At 38.5% G+C, this 17,380-nt stretch overlaps 1 protein-coding gene across 9 annotated transcripts in view; it reads right to left on the minus strand.

Annotated features, from left to right (window-relative positions):
- The window catches only part of ankhd1 (ankyrin repeat and KH domain containing 1), a 35,142-nt gene that overhangs the window by 15,072 nt on the left and 2,690 nt on the right, over positions 1–17,380 (minus strand). For all 9 annotated transcript variants that reach the window (XM_065287044.2, XM_065287042.2, XM_065287045.2 and 6 more), the window contains one exon: positions 2,259–2,412. In XM_065287044.2, the coding sequence (XP_065143116.1) occupies positions 2,259–2,412 (154 nt within the window). The remainder of the gene's footprint in view (positions 1–2,258; positions 2,413–17,380) is intronic.

The raw sequence follows: 17,380 nt of genomic DNA on the forward strand, positions 1-17,380 counted from the left end.
ACACACCATCCATGGTTAGTACAGGCCCAACACACAAGATACAAACGTTGGTTAGCTTTAGTCCAAACATGCATTTTAAACTTCAGATTTCAAAGGTTTGTGATTGGGGCAACAAGAGATGCACCGATTTAATTTAAGGATTTGTACCGGCACTAATAGTGATAAATTGATTGGTTGCTGGCCAGAGGCGATGCAAATTGAATTTGTTGCAAGCATTTCATTTTCTTTTTTTCCCAATTTGATTATAGGTTTATAAGATTTTACTTTTGCACTTTTGGAAAACAAACTGTAGTTTAGATTCACTTAATAATAAAGTAACGCATAATCAAGGCGTTTTTACTGTAAGAGCTCTGATGTCTCACACAATGAGATGTAAATACTTAACTGCTAAGGGCAGTTTATCAAATCTGTACTCCGGTTAAGCCCATACACCTTAAAATGTTGGGCCGGTGCATCTCTAGACATGATCAACATCGTTGATTTCAGTGTTTATAGAGTATTGAGCAATAAAGCCAGCACACACTTGATAAAAATGAACCGATAATGCCGTTATTGCCGTAAACACTTACTATTTAAGTATAAGTTACATTATTTGATATTAATTGCCAGATTGACTCAGCCCTACACATCAAAAACACACGGATTTCAATATTTAACAACCTGCTTCTATTTTCAACCAGGAAGAGTACTTGCTTCACAATGATGCAAAACAGATAGGCCTAACGGACGTGGCAGCAGGTAATACAAGCCACATGGACAAGTTTTATCACAACGTGGTGCAGGCAGTGATGCACCCAAATGCGCCGGCAATAACGGCATTATCGGATTTTGGCGAAAAGAAAAAACGGTCTAAACTATTCAAAGTTTTTTCCTGCCTAGAGATTTTTGATGTGGGCGCCTTAACCAAATTTCATGCTGCCTCTGGCTCTTGACAGGTTTCTCTGTCATGTGTCTCTCAGGAAAACACAAACAATACTTGCACTCGGTGTACTATCATTTGTAAGTTGTGCAGTTGTGGCCTTACGCCACTGTGGTGGCGCTGTTTAGTTTGACCAAACTTAACAAGAAGAACTGCAATTTATAGAGTTTCCTCCTGAGCTATATCTAAATACATACACAGGCTGATGCAGTATTGTTTCCTGCATGAAATTGTTTGGTGGTTCAACATTCACAATCAGTTATTTCTCAAAAATTAATTTAATTTCAGTGGATCAATATGGGCAGGGGAAAGAAAACAAGTCAAAGCGTGTGTAAACGGGTATATTTTAAACGGCAAAATCTGTGAATCAGACAAGAAACACATGCACGATGCAAAACACAAAGACATGAATGCACCAATTTAACACAAACACAAAAATAGACACGTTCACCAGTATTGCACAGATGGAGAAAGGCAGAGAGATGCTCAGACACAAATGAAGAAACGCACACAGTAAAGTACACAAACACACACAAGTGTACTAAAGGGCAGTGCTGAGTCATGAGTGAGGCTGCTGCTGTATGGAAATCCATTGTAGGCACTAATCTCTCTTTTGGTTCATCTGTGAGATAACTACCCGCTCATGACGCATGGCAGGCCCATGCCGAGAAGCCGGCCTAACACGCCGGGCCTCACCCAAACCATTTAAACTCGCGTACGACAGTACCATAAACCTCCAATGCTCTTGTACACAAACTGCAGTCCCCTTTTTCTGTCTGTGACATTGACCTTTAGGCCATCTAGGTCATTTTGCCTGCGCTGTAGATCATTAACATTTCAGCAATCATATGTAACAACAGCTCGGGTTGAGCTGTAGAGACTTCAGGGATATAAACAGACAACGTAAAGATTAAAACAAAGGCATTGAGGGTTTTAGGGACCTAAATTAAGCCCTAATTCAAAGTATTTCTGCTAACTCTTTCACATTGTGGCCTGATCATGGAAGTTGATCTTTATATACTGTAAACATGGACTTTTAACCCAGAGACCTAGATATAGCTTGTTTAAATACACAACATGTGTCACATGTAAGCAAAACATAAGCATCAAGCTATGCTGCTTTGAAGTATTTATATTGTGACTATGCATAACTATAGGATAAGTGTAACATTAGCTCCGAAACCTAAAAACATTAACCAAAAAGATCACCTCACAACCAGCATTACGAAGACACGTCACAACAAAAACACAAACAAGAGTTGTAAGCAGGTGCATGCAGACGCACAGGACAGATCAGTTAGTTTAATGTGAGCACATCAGTGTCTTCTGATTAACATACCTGCTGCTTCTAGTAACGCCTCGAGCCGGGCCTGTGTTTCTGGGTCTACTGTTCTGAGGTCAGCTCCGTCTGCAGCGCTGGATAAGAGCAGCTCTGACGCCGTCTTTAGTACGGGGTTATCCAGATCTTCCTGGTCGAGTATAAACGATTCCACCTGCATGGAAAGAGATTGTGTCAGCGACCGTCTGCTCTTGTTATTAAACAAACACAGGAACGGATGGGAAGGCTCTCTACCATATACATCTACACACATTCATGCGTTTTAGCTCTCCTAAACATTAGCTATATATAAAGTAGCTTTACACCAAGCTGATGAAAGTTCTCACATTCATTTATGCGAGTAAATTCATTTATAAACACAATTTCATTATTGTGGATTTAAATAACAAATTTATCTTGCATGTAATAAGCAACATCTGGCTCCATCACAATCCATAACACAGACTGTGTGTTCCAACTTGTGAAAAATGAATCACCTGCTCCAGGGAACACAGAGACTGCAAAGGATGACAATACCATGCATCAAAAAGTGTGATGCATTTTACTGAGCCCATTACTCCTCAATAGGCCTACAACGACCATTAGGCACAAGGTGCACGCATATTTTTTATTAACTAGCAATGCTAGAAACTTAAGTCACACTAGGGCTGTCACTTTTGAGAAAAATCAAATTCGAACGGATTTCGAATATCATGCAATGTATCGGAATATATTCGAATATCTAGGCACCACCAACATCCCCCCCACGCATCAAAAACCCACCGTAATGAAGATTCAATCACAAATTTTTAACAGTGACAGTCATAAACTGGGCTGTTTGGATTACCTTTTTACTTAATGTTTGAAATAGCAGGTTAACAACTTATGAATAAAAAACTTATATATGAAAAAACGATTCAGAACAGTTACAAACAAACACATGACAACTTAAACAGCAGCAGGAGTATAGGAGCCCAAATGGAAATTTGCGCCCGCAGATTTCGGCAGAAAACTCCACGGAATTCTGTGGATGTAATGGCCGTCATTGCCAAGCACACATATCCCGCGCTTGAGCGTGTTTGTATGAAGTAATCTCATTGACAACAAGCACAAATACATAGCCTATCCCGCGCGTTTGTGAGCCGTCAGTGACAAGTACATTAACCCCGCACGTGCTGTTTGCTCGCCCGTTTTCAATGATAGAGAGCACAAACCCTTTGATACTTGAGATGAAATTAAACTTACCACTGAGTTAAGCAGATCGCACTTGACTCTGTCGTCTATGTGACGCGCGAAAGTCAGCACATGATCATTTCAAATCCGTTTACAAGACAAAAGCTGTTGTTGTTTAATATAAAGTTTACATTGCGTTGTAAAAATGATGAAATTATCTTCATACATGCTGATTTCATAATGCGAACGTATTAACGCAAGTTTTTTATTCTGCTATAATGTTTAACACTTATAGGAGTGTTAAATATGTCATTTTATATACAACTATAATTCTATCTTGACATGCACATTAGGTTCATGTTGGTCCAATTTGATTTCCTCTCTTGCGCACAGTTGCAGTCGTCGGTCTTACTCTCAGCCTCCTTCCTATTAGAAGGTGTTACTGTAAAAAATGCGCTACACATGGCATTTAAAAAACTGGATGGTTTATTTATAGTTCGAATACGGATATTTCACGTCATGTTCGAATGCATATTCGAATATCGAATAAAAAGTGACAGCCCTAAGTCACACATAAAAATAACTTTAGTGATCTTTCAAAACTTTCTTTAACTCATTAAAGCCTTAAGGATGGTGTCGTAAAATATATAGGGAAGCAGCGATACCGATACTGGTATCGGGTATCGGCCTCGATACCACATTTTCTAAAGTACTCGTACTCGTTAAAAGTCCCCCGATACCTGGAATCGATACCACGGTCTGAGAAATGTCTATGTTTGAGCGGCGTGTAAGGGGTTAATGCCTCTTGTGTTGTCCAAAGAGGCAGAGTTTACAACAAACTGGAAAACTAGTCCTTTGTTTTTTTGTTAAATTATATGACTAAAGCTGTTACCTGTAAATTTAAATCATGTTTTTTTTATTAAGTACTCGGTATCGGTATCGGCAAGTACTAAAATGCAAGTACTCGTACTCGTACTCATATTCCAAAAAAGTGGCATCGGTGCATCCCTAAAAATATATTCCCCTAACCCAGCATCATATACAGCAGGAGTGTCCAAAGTCGGTCCTGGAGAGCTGGTGTCCTGCAGAGTTTAGCTAAAACTTTCCTCAACACACCTGCCGCAAAGTATCTAGTCTGCCTAGTAAGACCTTGATTAGCTGGATCAGATGGGTTTGATTAGGGTTGGAATAAAACTCTGCAGAGACACCGGCCCTCCAGGAGCAGGATTGGACACCCCTGATAAACAGGGACAAATTTATGCAAGACATTTGTGGGTTAACTGCCCTGAAGAATAAACATTGGTTTTGTAGTACCATTACCTGTGTGCATACTGACACAGCAACATTAATATTGGTACGCAAGATGATGGATATGATGACTAGTCACAAGACTTGTGAAAATCAATAATTGTCCTACAAACCAACAAAGCTGGTGTACCACTAGGGCTGCAAAATTAATAATAAAAAAAAAAAACAACCCTAATCAGGATAACAATTACATGCAAAATAATTACATAATCACCAAAAGCCTCAATTACAGCTGTCCATTTGTGATAATTTATGTGCGTTTTGGCAAAATGTTTGGGTTTACTTTTTTACAAAAATGTTTACTTTTACTTATTTGTGATTTACATTATATTATTTAGTTTCGGATGTTTAGAATTTACCAAGCAGCTGCTTGAAAGAAATTTATAAAACATTTTAAACTTCAAAATGTAAAATCTACTAATTGAAAATTTAAAAAAATATCGCAATTACAATATCAAGGCGAATAATCTTCAATTATGCAAAATGTGATCAATCGCTAAATACACAAATAGGAAGCGTTTTCTCACACAAACTTAGTGTTTCTATTTAAAAGACATACATTAGATGTAGTCCTGCACATTTCAATTTCCAATGAAGGATAAACTTCATACCCTTCATAAGTGGCCACTATTTAATGCCATTCAGGACTCCAGACTGCGAGTAAATAGTCTCATTTTAATGAGACTATTTTTCCTACCTGTGCGACTTACTTTTTATTAAAGCTTGCACTGGCGCGACTTGGAAATGTACATATAATTATATTAATATAATGTGCAGGCGATTATGTCTACAGCGCATCTAGTTCACTCTCCCTTGTTGCTGCCCCGCCCCCCCCCCCCCTTCTATCATATCTCAGGTGCATATCACCGTACTCTGACGGTACATTCACACGGGGCAAATGTGTTAACGTTTGACATAAGGCTGGTCTGAAGCGTGGCCAACAATTTAAACAAGGTATTTAAATCAGTCTCTTTTGTCCACTTTCGACCACTTCTGTCCTTGTTGCTTTGAGTGGTGGTCTGTGGAGACTGTGGGCGAGTCTCTCTGCTGTCATTAAAACGCAAGCGGGAGAAATGACAGGTCTCTGATTGAAATATAAAATTGCAGTTATTTGCGAAGTAATGTTCTGTACATGTGTTGTCCTTCGCCCCACTACTCAGTGGGGATATATCTGATGTTTGTGATCACCGCATCAGATCTGTCATTATACATCATTATGACAAAAGTACAACTCAGTACATCTGGTGGATATACCGCCAAGCCTATGGAAAACACTGAAGTGAAGTAAAATATCTGCCATGTTTGTTCTGACTAAATGATAACTCAAGTGTTTTAAAAGATACTTTACGGATGATCGTCGTTTGAAACTTAAAATGTCGCTATCTAGAGGACATGTTTAAATACCAGGTTGCTGCACTCGGAGTTAGGCCTGTCGCGATAAACGATAAATCGATTAATCGCACGGTAAATAAAATGAGCTCGATCATTTTTTTAGGCCGCGATAATTCACATTTGCATGCTTGTTTGTTTTCCTTGTCTCGCTCTACCAAAGAGACTGGATGACCGCTCCGTGCAACGAGTGACAAGGAGTGAACCCTCGTCAGTCATTTGTCAGTCGCATGATCTGTGTGGGGAGGGGGGACTCCTGGCGTAGCCTATCACAGTAGGAGTACTGAGGAGGATGAGAGCCGCGTGAGAAGTGTAGCAGGAGAAAACACTAGTTAAGACGAGAGTTGGAGAAAAAGATGGATTTACTAGAGGCTGTTTACACTTGTCATTAACATGCGTTTTTATCGATCGGATCACAATGTTTTACGTCTTTTCTGACTTTTCTGACACAAGGTGAACAGTGCTATTTTAGCCTTTCATTGATAAACTAAAGCGGGTGATCTCCGCAGTTTCATTTTGCAAGCGTGTGAAAGTTGCGCGATCTTATTTCATCAATTGCGCTGAAAATTCAGAGAAAGCTCTAACATATAAACGTACAAAATACTGTGCAGCATGAATACTTGCTAAACAAGCAGCGGACTCCGACATAATATTAGTTTGCGTCCATATAAACTCATAATTACTCCCGCTGGCGTTCAAATGACAGCGGAGAGACTCGCCCACCGTCTCACGGACCGTCCCCTCACAGTATTCAGCACAGAAGCGGTCGAAAGTGGACAAAAGAGACGGATTTAAATACCAGGTGTAAATGTGATATGTCTCTCTCGTCCACTTGTGATCTGATCAAAAACACATCTTGATACCAAGTGTAAACAGCCAAGTTTCAAAACCAAACGCTACAGCTGCAGTGTGGGAGTACTTTGGATTTAAACCTAATGACCGAGGTGAACCACTAAACCTGAACGAGCCGTTATGTCGCATTTGTGGTAATAACGTAGCACTTAAAAGTGGCAACACGACAAACATGCATATGCACCTAAAACGCAATCATCCTGTTATTTTGTTCATTTCTTGTGGATATTTAAAATGTCTTCCAGTTCCAGTATTACTTATTGTTTAGAAATAAAAGTTTATAGATCTTTGAAAAGGTGTATCTGCATTATTATAATGGTCCCGGAGCATCAATGTTATCGCCTATCGCGAGAAATTCCGAGGCAATTTATCGCCTAGCAAAATTTGTTATCGTGACAGGCCTACTCGGAGTTGGAGTTGCTCGCCAAAGCACATTATATTAATAGTCTCAATTTTAATATTTATTATTACATAGCTTGGCTTCTTTTATGCATGTTAACATTTCAAACAACAACAAGTAAAACAAAAAAGTTTTGATTAAACTATATCAGAAAGTAGCCCTCCAGATTGTTTTATCCATTGTGATAGCCCTTGCTCAAAAAAAGTTTGAAAACCCCTGAACTACACACTCCCATTAGGAGCACGAGATGAAGCAGCCAGCTGACGTTTGACGTTTCAGGACGTATGACTTTTTTTACTTTTTCTTAAGAAAACCAACCCAATAGATCACATTATAAATCATTATTATAAGCTTACCATTGTGAATTGGGGCATGGTAAATAGAGAGTTTTGATTTGTTATGGATTGCCACTTTAATATATCTCTAAATATGTTCAGCTGAAGAAAGGAAGTTACCTAGGCAGGTAGATTTTCATTTTTTGGTGAACCTTAGCTTTCATGTTACCATAAAAGAATAGAAGACTTCAATTACTGAATATAACAGCAAATGGTGTACCCTTGAACAGGGACCGGTAATTACCTTGTTAGAGAACTAATGACAAAGTTCACTACATCCATCCCCCTCTAAAATGCAGTTGAGACACAGAGCTGCACAGTATTTAGGCTCTGAGCCCAAGGAATTACTTTAAGCATTAACATGAGCTGATCTGAGGGTTTTCCCTCCCCTGCTTTCCTCCCTATGCCCTTGACCTCCAAACACCTGCCTTAAGGCTGTAGTATGGTAAATATTTTAAAAGTACGCAAGGGTCTGCGTACAGTGCACATGATGCACTTTTCATCATTAGAAGAGTGTGCGAGTACTGTATGCGTACCGCCCGATTCATAAAAATCTGCGTACATCTACAAAAATGTAGTATGTAGCCAAGGAGATGCACTGCAAGGAGATGCGTCAAATGTCTGGGTACACGTAGGAGTCAAATAAGCTATACTTTGCAAGGTTGTGAGTTTGAGTGCGCGCATGCGTTCACGTCCACGTTAAAAAAAACAGACTATACTCGCTTTACAACCCACAGGGCAGAACGTCCCACACCGTGACCTACTAGGATGAAATGTGCTGCTTGTTAGCACAGGCAAGAGACTTATGACAGCAACCCATGTGTAACATCATCCCCAGCATGGGAAAACTTACAAGCCAGAGTGCAGAATGACATCTAGGGGACTAACAAAATTTAATCTAATGCAAACATTTCCAAATGTTCCATAAAACTCCTAACAATGAAACTTGGAGTACATCTTAAACTGGTAATATTGGGACAATCATTCTTTAAGCAAGTTTGAAAACGATCCACAAAATTAACAATGAATTCCATTATACATGTCAACATCAAAATGTTATGTTTTGCAATATATACATTTTGCTAGTTAACTATGCCAATAACAACTAAAATTTTCAAAATTAGGGATGGGCAGTATGACCATAGGGTTTTCATAATCGCTTAATCGGACGATTATTTTTTGACTAATCGGATAAAATATAAATATTTACTTAATTAGATATTTTCACGTATTATAGCTAAATAAGGCATTAAACCTTTATTAACCAGCGTTCGCTTGCATTTTTGCTTCTGTGCTTTTAACCAAGCTAGTCGGCTGGTCAGAAGATAGCCTGAATAAACGTGCAGCTCGTGTTGTATGAAGTAAAAGTGAGCTCGCGCTGTATGAAAAAACAGCACCTAACACGAACATGTTGGCCGATAGTGGTGCGGGAGCATGTGACGTCACAGACCAACTAATCGATAATGAAATTCGTTAACAAGAATATCATAATCGAGTTTTATTGTTGCAGCTCTAGAAAAGACAAAAAAAACTTTGTATCTGCTGTTAGATGCTGTCGGAATATCAATAAACCAATTAATATACCACTGAATCCAATCAAAATTCCATCACTGAATTTTATGAGGTATCAGCAAACATCGTATCGCATAGGGTCGTAATGTTAGCCAGTTATTTGTTAATGATGCTGCATTTGCAACATTATAAACTATATCCAAATGGGCAACCATGCATCGCTTTTTAGCCATCCTGTCAGCAAAATGTAGCCTATTGTCACTGGATGAAAAAATTATTGAAAGATTTTTAATAACTATTTTCGTCTTGCAACAAGTGAGTGAATTTAAAATAATGCTTGCATTCAGAGTATGTGTTTGCGCCCGTGTCAATGAGTGCACCTTAGCACCTGCAGCTTTATTAGTCATTGTCAGACAGTATTTTAGAGAGTATAAGAAAGATTTTATTTCTCTTTCTTTTTGCCAGTATCAGCCAGAGGAGAATGTACACCAGGAGAGTCAGGAGAAAAGTCAACCAACATTAACACCTAAACAGAAGCTCTTAAGAGACACATAATGTTGAAATGTTTAAAAAAACAATTAATGGTTTAGTATAATTGTTCTTTTCTTTTTACACACTATGGTACTGACTTTAGTAGAGAGTACTTTTTTGGTATTGGTACAGACTACTAGATTTTTGGTACCGTGACATCCCTAGTATCGCTGGCTGAGAAATGTATTAGCATACATGCTAACCATTTCAATTTAGATAAACACATACAGTCAAAAGTAAATAAAACCTGCTTATTTTCATACGAAAATGCATGTTTTTCTTACACTGCAGAAACAGCATTCCAAAATGATTTATACAAGAAAATAAGATGAAAATTATTCACTTTCAGTATCATTATAAAAGAACCAGCTCTCAATTTTTGAGCCTCCACACTGTTTATATAATTCAGGGGACCCGAATTATCCACCATTACCAGAAACACTGTAAACCACCACACCACTCGTGGTTGTTCTTATAGTTAGGTCAAGGGATTACAAATACATAGTGCTGCAGAAACAGTAAAGTTTCAAGACTGAGGAACTGGGAGGGGTCAAAAAAATTCAGTTTAGATAAATATGTCAGAAAACAACCAGCACTGACAAAAAGAGCTGACCCAAAAGCAAAGCAGGGTGAGTAAGGCAGTAAGGCCGGGTGTGGTCAGACAGAGCCCATCTGCAGTAGGAATAATTAAAAGCATACAGGGGCATTCGAATTTGCACGGCTGTGGCGTGGCTGGAATTGTGCTCTGGTCTCAAGCTCTGGGAAGCATCTGTCTCAGGGAGGGAGGGAGCGAGCGAGAGACTAGAGGCTACATCTAAACAAGTGACTCTCATTACCTCATCTCTTCGCTGAGAAAGAGAGCTACACTTCCAGCAGCTCGGGCCTGTTACACTTGAATCACATACAAATATCTGGCTTTGAAAATGAGACTTCTGAACTGCAGTCCGGCATTGTGCAGACAAGTTTAGTGTTGGTAACCCTAAACTAACATAAAAACAATATGATGGCTTGGTGAATTCAATAACAATGGCTTAAATTCCTACATCTTGAGGTATCCAGTCTTTCTTAGTTTAAGGTCGACCTACTAAACAATCAAAGTCATCATTCACAAAATGAATAGGTCTTCATCACATCACAGCATTAAAGCGGTCAAACTTCAGAACTTAGAACATACAGACAGATTACTGACAATAACAATAGTATAAAGTGTGTAAAGTCCAAACCAGCAACTTATTCACAGCACTTACGCCATTAAACAACTTATGCATTACATAAGATAACCTGTGCCAGTCACACATAAGTTGCATATTTATCTTGTGCTTATCTTGAAGTTTCAGATCAAATACTGATATAGTGTAGACCCGTCTATAAACCTATTGTATGCCTTTTGACATTTGTTTTATTTAGGTTATTTAGGTTTTATTTTGTACTATACAAAAAATATTTTTTGCGATACTGGAGTACTAAATAAATAGTTTACATACAGAGCTCCCATACTAGAGCTATATGCTATACAAGTGGTTCTCAAACTGGGGGCCCTGAGCTGATGCCAGGGAGGCCCCAGTTTTATAAATAATATATTATTTATTCTAAATTCTGTGTAATTAAACCTCAGAAAAATAAGGCTACTTACAAACAGCACTACATTGTGTAATTTAAAATTTTTTGTTTAATTCCAATTTTAAGTTTTGGAATGTTTTACGTTTTAAATTTTCTTTGGGGCGCAAGCCGAAAAAGTTTAAAAACCACTGTGCTATACTACTATAGCTTTTGCAGCCACTACACTAGGAATGTTTCACACTGGCAATGCATAGCAGACAGGTCCCATAACCACATATACAAAACAGATTAAATCCGTTTGATCATTTAATAAAACTAAAAGTTAAATTTTCAGTTTGGCTTAAAAACAGCCAGCGACAATTAGAGGTGCTAGAGTTTGCAAAGTCCACACAAAATTTTAGTCCAGATAAATATATTATATTGTAGGGCCTAGAAGTCGTAAAAAAATGCAGTGTTCCTGTAGTTCAACTGGTAGAGCATTGTGTTAGCAAAGGTTGAGCGTTCAATTCCCAGGGAACAAGCTTAAAAAAAATTTAAAGCCTGGATGCAAGTCACTTCGTGTAAGGGCCTGCCAAATTCATAAATGTAAATGTAATGTAAATGTGGAATAACTATGAAGCTACTATGCTGTAACGGTAATAGAGAAAACTGGTAATACAGCAAACAATCATCTCCACGTAAAAGTGTAATTGTACCTGGTTTTCATAGGAAGTACACCAAGATTACTAAATCCAGACACGTGTTGAGCAATATGCCCCATTTTGAGATCGTCCTATCGTCAGCCTGTGAGATCGCCTATACACGATCGTATCGGGTGGGGCAATAGTTTACTCATTTATTTATTTGTGTATATAAGTCACTTGATTGGTAGACAAAAAAGCAGCAAGGGCAACACTGTCATGATCGCAACTTTCTTAAAACTGAAACCATTATTCGGGGCACCTCAGTAAATCCCTAAAATTTCCTGCATGCCAGGGAGCGGGAACAACACACTAAGTTTTAAACCCCTGGATGCCTAACAAACATTCTAGTGCAAGGAAAAGTCAGAGTCGCGCTTATTACAAGCTCAAGTGCAAGTGCAAGAAAGGGTTAAAATTCAGGTCCGAGCAATAGTCCAAGACGCGCCAAGAAAGTCCAAGAAAGAATCTGCGCGCGTTACAAGCTCTCTTGCGCAAAGTGAAGCCCACAAACCCTCTTATGCAAGGAAAACCACGTAATGTGAATGTTAAAGGTATAGCGGAAGATTTTCGTTTTCCGGGTGGATCACCACTGTTATTGGTCATCCCAGATGTCAATCATTCTGATTATATGTTGACGTATAACCGTCGCACGTGCTCGCCTCTACGTTCGCTTTCTGCAAATGCACACTTTCACGTGTATGTGTGTTGTGCTACGGTTTCAACCATTCATTGAAGGTCGCGTTCTCACTGTGTTTTTTTCAAAATGTCTGAGGGTCGCAAGAGAAAAAGTGTCTACGAATTGTATGACAAGAAGAGAAAGGACTATAAATAAAGAAACAAGACCAGATGTTTATGGGAGACTATTTCACACGCTGGCGTGAGCTAAAAGGACAGGTTGGGCTTCCCACGCGAAGTTTCTACTGGAAAGGTACATTTTGTCATGCTATTTGGAGAAATCCATTTAAAATCACTGCTGGTAAAAGTTGATGTAAGCTATGATTTGCGATGCTAGCCCTGGCACAAGTGAAATATGAAACTATAATGATGATAATAACCATCGGCAACTATCGTCATGAAAGCTTGCTATTAGCGATATGCCTGACGATCGGCAATACACGATACTATCGTCTATTGGCACAACCCTATTCAGACCCTTACATCAACAGCTTTTTTTACACCTGGTCACTTCATGCGATTTCGCTGATGAGATAGCTATCCGATCGTAACAAGATCGAGTGTAAATGCCCTCCGGAATGTTTTCGAGACTGGTATAAATCAGATTGCTCAAACCACTTCACAAGATAAAACTGGACAAATGTAAATAGATCTGGTTGACGAAGCCACTTACGTCAGCGCTTTAAACCTCCCAACCTTAAGCACGTTACTCGCAAGTTAGCCGGGAAATAGGTGAAGAAACAAAGATGATACGCTCGTTGCTTTATCGAGCGCCAAAAGTGGAAAGAAAACCTTTTTAAAACCAATAAAATAGTCCAAAAACAAACTCTGTAAGACTTAAAGAAATAAAACTTTGAGAGAATGATTTGTGAAGCGCTTTACCCTGACATAGACCTGTAAATTATTGCACTGTCTTATTCTCCGGCATGCCGACATACAGTAAGTGATGCCTTTTGTTGCATAAGCGTCATCTTACGCTTTTATGGAGGAGTTATGAATAGTGTATTTGAATTTTGTCCAGGACTAGAAGATTGGATTGATATCAGTTTTGCTAAGATGCATTTATGTGGCCGAATGTAAATGGAACAATTTAAACAAATCACATAGCTATCCGCTCAGAGAAAACAAATGAAGTGATCAGGTGTAAAAAGGCCCGATTTCCTTGTTTACACCTGGCATTAACTTGTGATCCGATCAACCACAACAGAGTGGACGACGCTAAATACAGGTGTAAACAGGGTGTAAAACGCTTGAGCTCATCCATTTTCGCTCCCCACATCTTTCATTTCGGATTCATTTTGCGAGTGCAAGTTGCACAAGCTTATTTAATCAACTGCTCTGAAATATCCGAGAAAGCCCTTACATATACATGTACAAAACACTGTGCAGCATGTTTACTAATGACACAAGCAGTGGTACTCACATAATATTATTGTGCGTCAAAGCCGTCAATTTCTCACACTCGTGTTTTAGCGACTCATAGACAAGCCCCCAAAGTATTTAGGATAGAAGCAGTCAAAAGTAGGGATGCACCGATCCGATATTCTGGATCGGTATCGGGGCCGATCCGGCCTTTTTTGCTGGATCGGGTATCGGACTAACAGGACCGATCCAATTCCGATACTGCACGTCACCCATGGTTGTCACTGACAAGCGATTAAAACGACCAAGTATTATAAGAGCACCATAAACGTTTTTATGCACTATAATCAAAGTCATCTTACACTCAATAGCTTCATGTGAAGGAACAAACGCACATTTAAGATATTAATGTTCACAGAAACGCTGTAACTTACTTGCAAACTGAGTTAATCCACTGGTGAGAAGCAGACGGATGAAAACGCGTCATTCAACACACGCAGACACACAAGATAACTGTAACGTTAGGCTTTATTAAAGATCTGATTTTATAAAGTCTCAGTAAGCTGTTGGATGGATGCAATTCAGTATGTGCTGAGTTAATGCACAGGTGAAGCGGACGGATGAAACGCGCCATTCAACACACGAACACACAAAATAACTGTAGGCTGTTTTAAAGATCTGATTTTATAAAGTCTCCGCAAACTGTTGGATGGATGCAATTCAGTATGTGCTGAGCACACGATGCATCTAATCTCTTTGGGTTTTATTAGTTATGAACGTAACTTTCCTTTGCGGCGCGAGGATTCCCATGTGAAGATGCTTCTAGAGCATCAATGCTGCACCCAGGAAGCGCAGTATGATTTAGACGCACTCACTATGATTTAGGCGCATCAATTCTGCACCCGAAATGTGCATAAAAGGTCCGGTTAAGTGCATAATTCCCAAAATAACCATCTGCACACTAAAGCTTTTTTACTGTGACTTTTTGCGCAAATAAGGAAAATATATTTAGCATACTTATTTGATCAAACGTGTCTATTTTATTTTCTCCTAAACACTGCCATGGTTAATAATTACTTATGTTCTTGTAACTTGTAAATCATTTTAAATTATTGGTTTTTACATTTAAAAGTATAATTATATATAATATAATTATATTATGCTAGATTTAGCAGAAAGCACTATACACATTTATATAGTGTGTGTGTGGGTGTGCATGTGTGTCTGTGAGTAATTTAAATTGTTCAAGAAAAATACAGTAGTATCGGATCGGCAGATATCGGAATCGGCCGATACTCAGAATTCGGGTATCGGAATCGGATCGGAGATGGAAAAAGTGGTATCGGTGCATCCCTAGTCAAAAGTGGACAAAAGAAACTGATTAACACCAGGTGTGAACTGGAATGTGTCTGTCTTATACATTTATGATTTGGTCGACTAAAACGCATCTTAATACCATAACATAACTGGGCACCGTTACCCCCCACATTTTTTCAATATCACTTTTATCATCCATCAGCAGGAGAACTGAAAAACTCATTCTAAACTAAAGAACCATCTCAAGCAGGCACATAAGAGTTGCAAAACCTACTTAAAGGCACCTGCAATGGCAGAATGTTACACAGCCACAAAGCACCTGTGTTTAACTAGATAAGAACTAAACTAGAAACACCACTCTTCCCCGTATCATCAACATAAAGAGCAGTAACGAAACCGCCAAGTTTGGTCATATGATAATATCTAATTGTCCCCAGAGACAGGGAGTAGACATATAGAGACTGTGTAGTCGACTCCCTCTTCAGACAGGGATACGCAACTAATTAGGAAACACAAGCTATCCAATAGGCCACAGTCATGTCCAGCTGTGTTGGTCATATATATATATATATATGTATAGTTTTACAAATTTAATGTTTTAAATACTTCAAAAAGAGTATATTTATAAATGTTATAAACAACAAATGTTTTTTGTTTCACCAATTTATTTTCTGTAATTTATTCACTGTAATAATGTTTGTGTTATATCAGCCTCATATTGGCCATACATCTTTCTTTATATATATATATATATATATATATTCTTTATTTATTAAGCACTATATAAATGTAAGGAATTATTATTATTATTATTATATTGGTATCGGCCATAAAAAAAAGTTTGACCACTAACTAGCAGTATCTATTAGGGATGGGCACGAGTACTCGATTGCTCGAGTACTCGAACGTGACATCGATGATCGATCACGAAAACGATGATCATGTGGGTTTATTTATTTATTTATTGTGGATATGGCGACATTCGGATGTCTGGTTAGCGTTATAAGCACATGTGGTAGTAAAGACTGGGTCTGGCGATGCGTGTTTGACATCGTGTTGAGCTACGCAGACCGGCGTATGACATCAGTAACATAACCATGCATGACAAAAACAAACAGATAATTCCGCACGACCGTGCCCAAACAACCCGCCGGTCCGTGCACTGCGCGGCAGCCCGCCGATCACGTGAAACCGGTCACACCTCAACATCACTGAGGCACTATGGTTTATAAGGACGCCATGATTTTCGGAAATTCAGTCAGTCAGGTGCAAAATGTACAGCGCCGTCAAAAGTTCAATGGGTTATCATCTCATATTTAAACATCAAATGTCAAGAGATACCAGAGAGCCATACGAGCATTAACATAACATCTTGACTAAAAGAGGTAAGGGGACGACATGACACAGTTAATTGCTAAAATGACAGCAAAAGACTTAAAGCTGGTTAATGTTGTAAAGCTTGAGCTTTGACTGTTACTGTTTTAGTGCGCTGTTTATGATGCACATCCACAAAGGGAGTTAAACTTTCTTTTTTTTACATAACTTAGTTAAAAACTTAGTTTAACTATTTCATTTTATGCAGATAGATGCACGTTGTACATTTATGTTGTATATAAGGCTTAATATTATGCAGAGTGCGTCATATAGAAAGCGCTTCTGTTTGTGTTTATTAACCCTTTAGTTTCAATTCATCACACAGCTTTTCCTGTTAGAGGTTTCTGTTAAAAACATTTAATTCATTAATAATCTAGTATGTGTTCATTGTTCTGTCATAGTTTCTTCAAAATTAAGTTTTATTTCAGTGTTTTTAATAAAAATATTTTCATTTTCCCCATGACGAATTTGCCCCTTTGATTACCCCGCCCCCAGTTAATCGAGTACTCCTTCTTCAGACCTATGGATTAATCAAAATGAATAAATGACAAATGCACATCCCTAGTATCTATAAAACTTTAAATGATTGAATAAATGTAATTTTAACATGAGGAGAGAAAGAGCAACTATACGTTACAAGTACATTGTTTTTTTATTTGACAGTTGTCCGACTCT

The sequence above is a fragment of the Paramisgurnus dabryanus genome, chromosome 18 (genome assembly GCF_030506205.2).
Source record: "Paramisgurnus dabryanus chromosome 18, PD_genome_1.1, whole genome shotgun sequence".
NCBI classification, from domain to species: Eukaryota; Metazoa; Chordata; class Actinopteri; order Cypriniformes; family Cobitidae; genus Paramisgurnus; species Paramisgurnus dabryanus.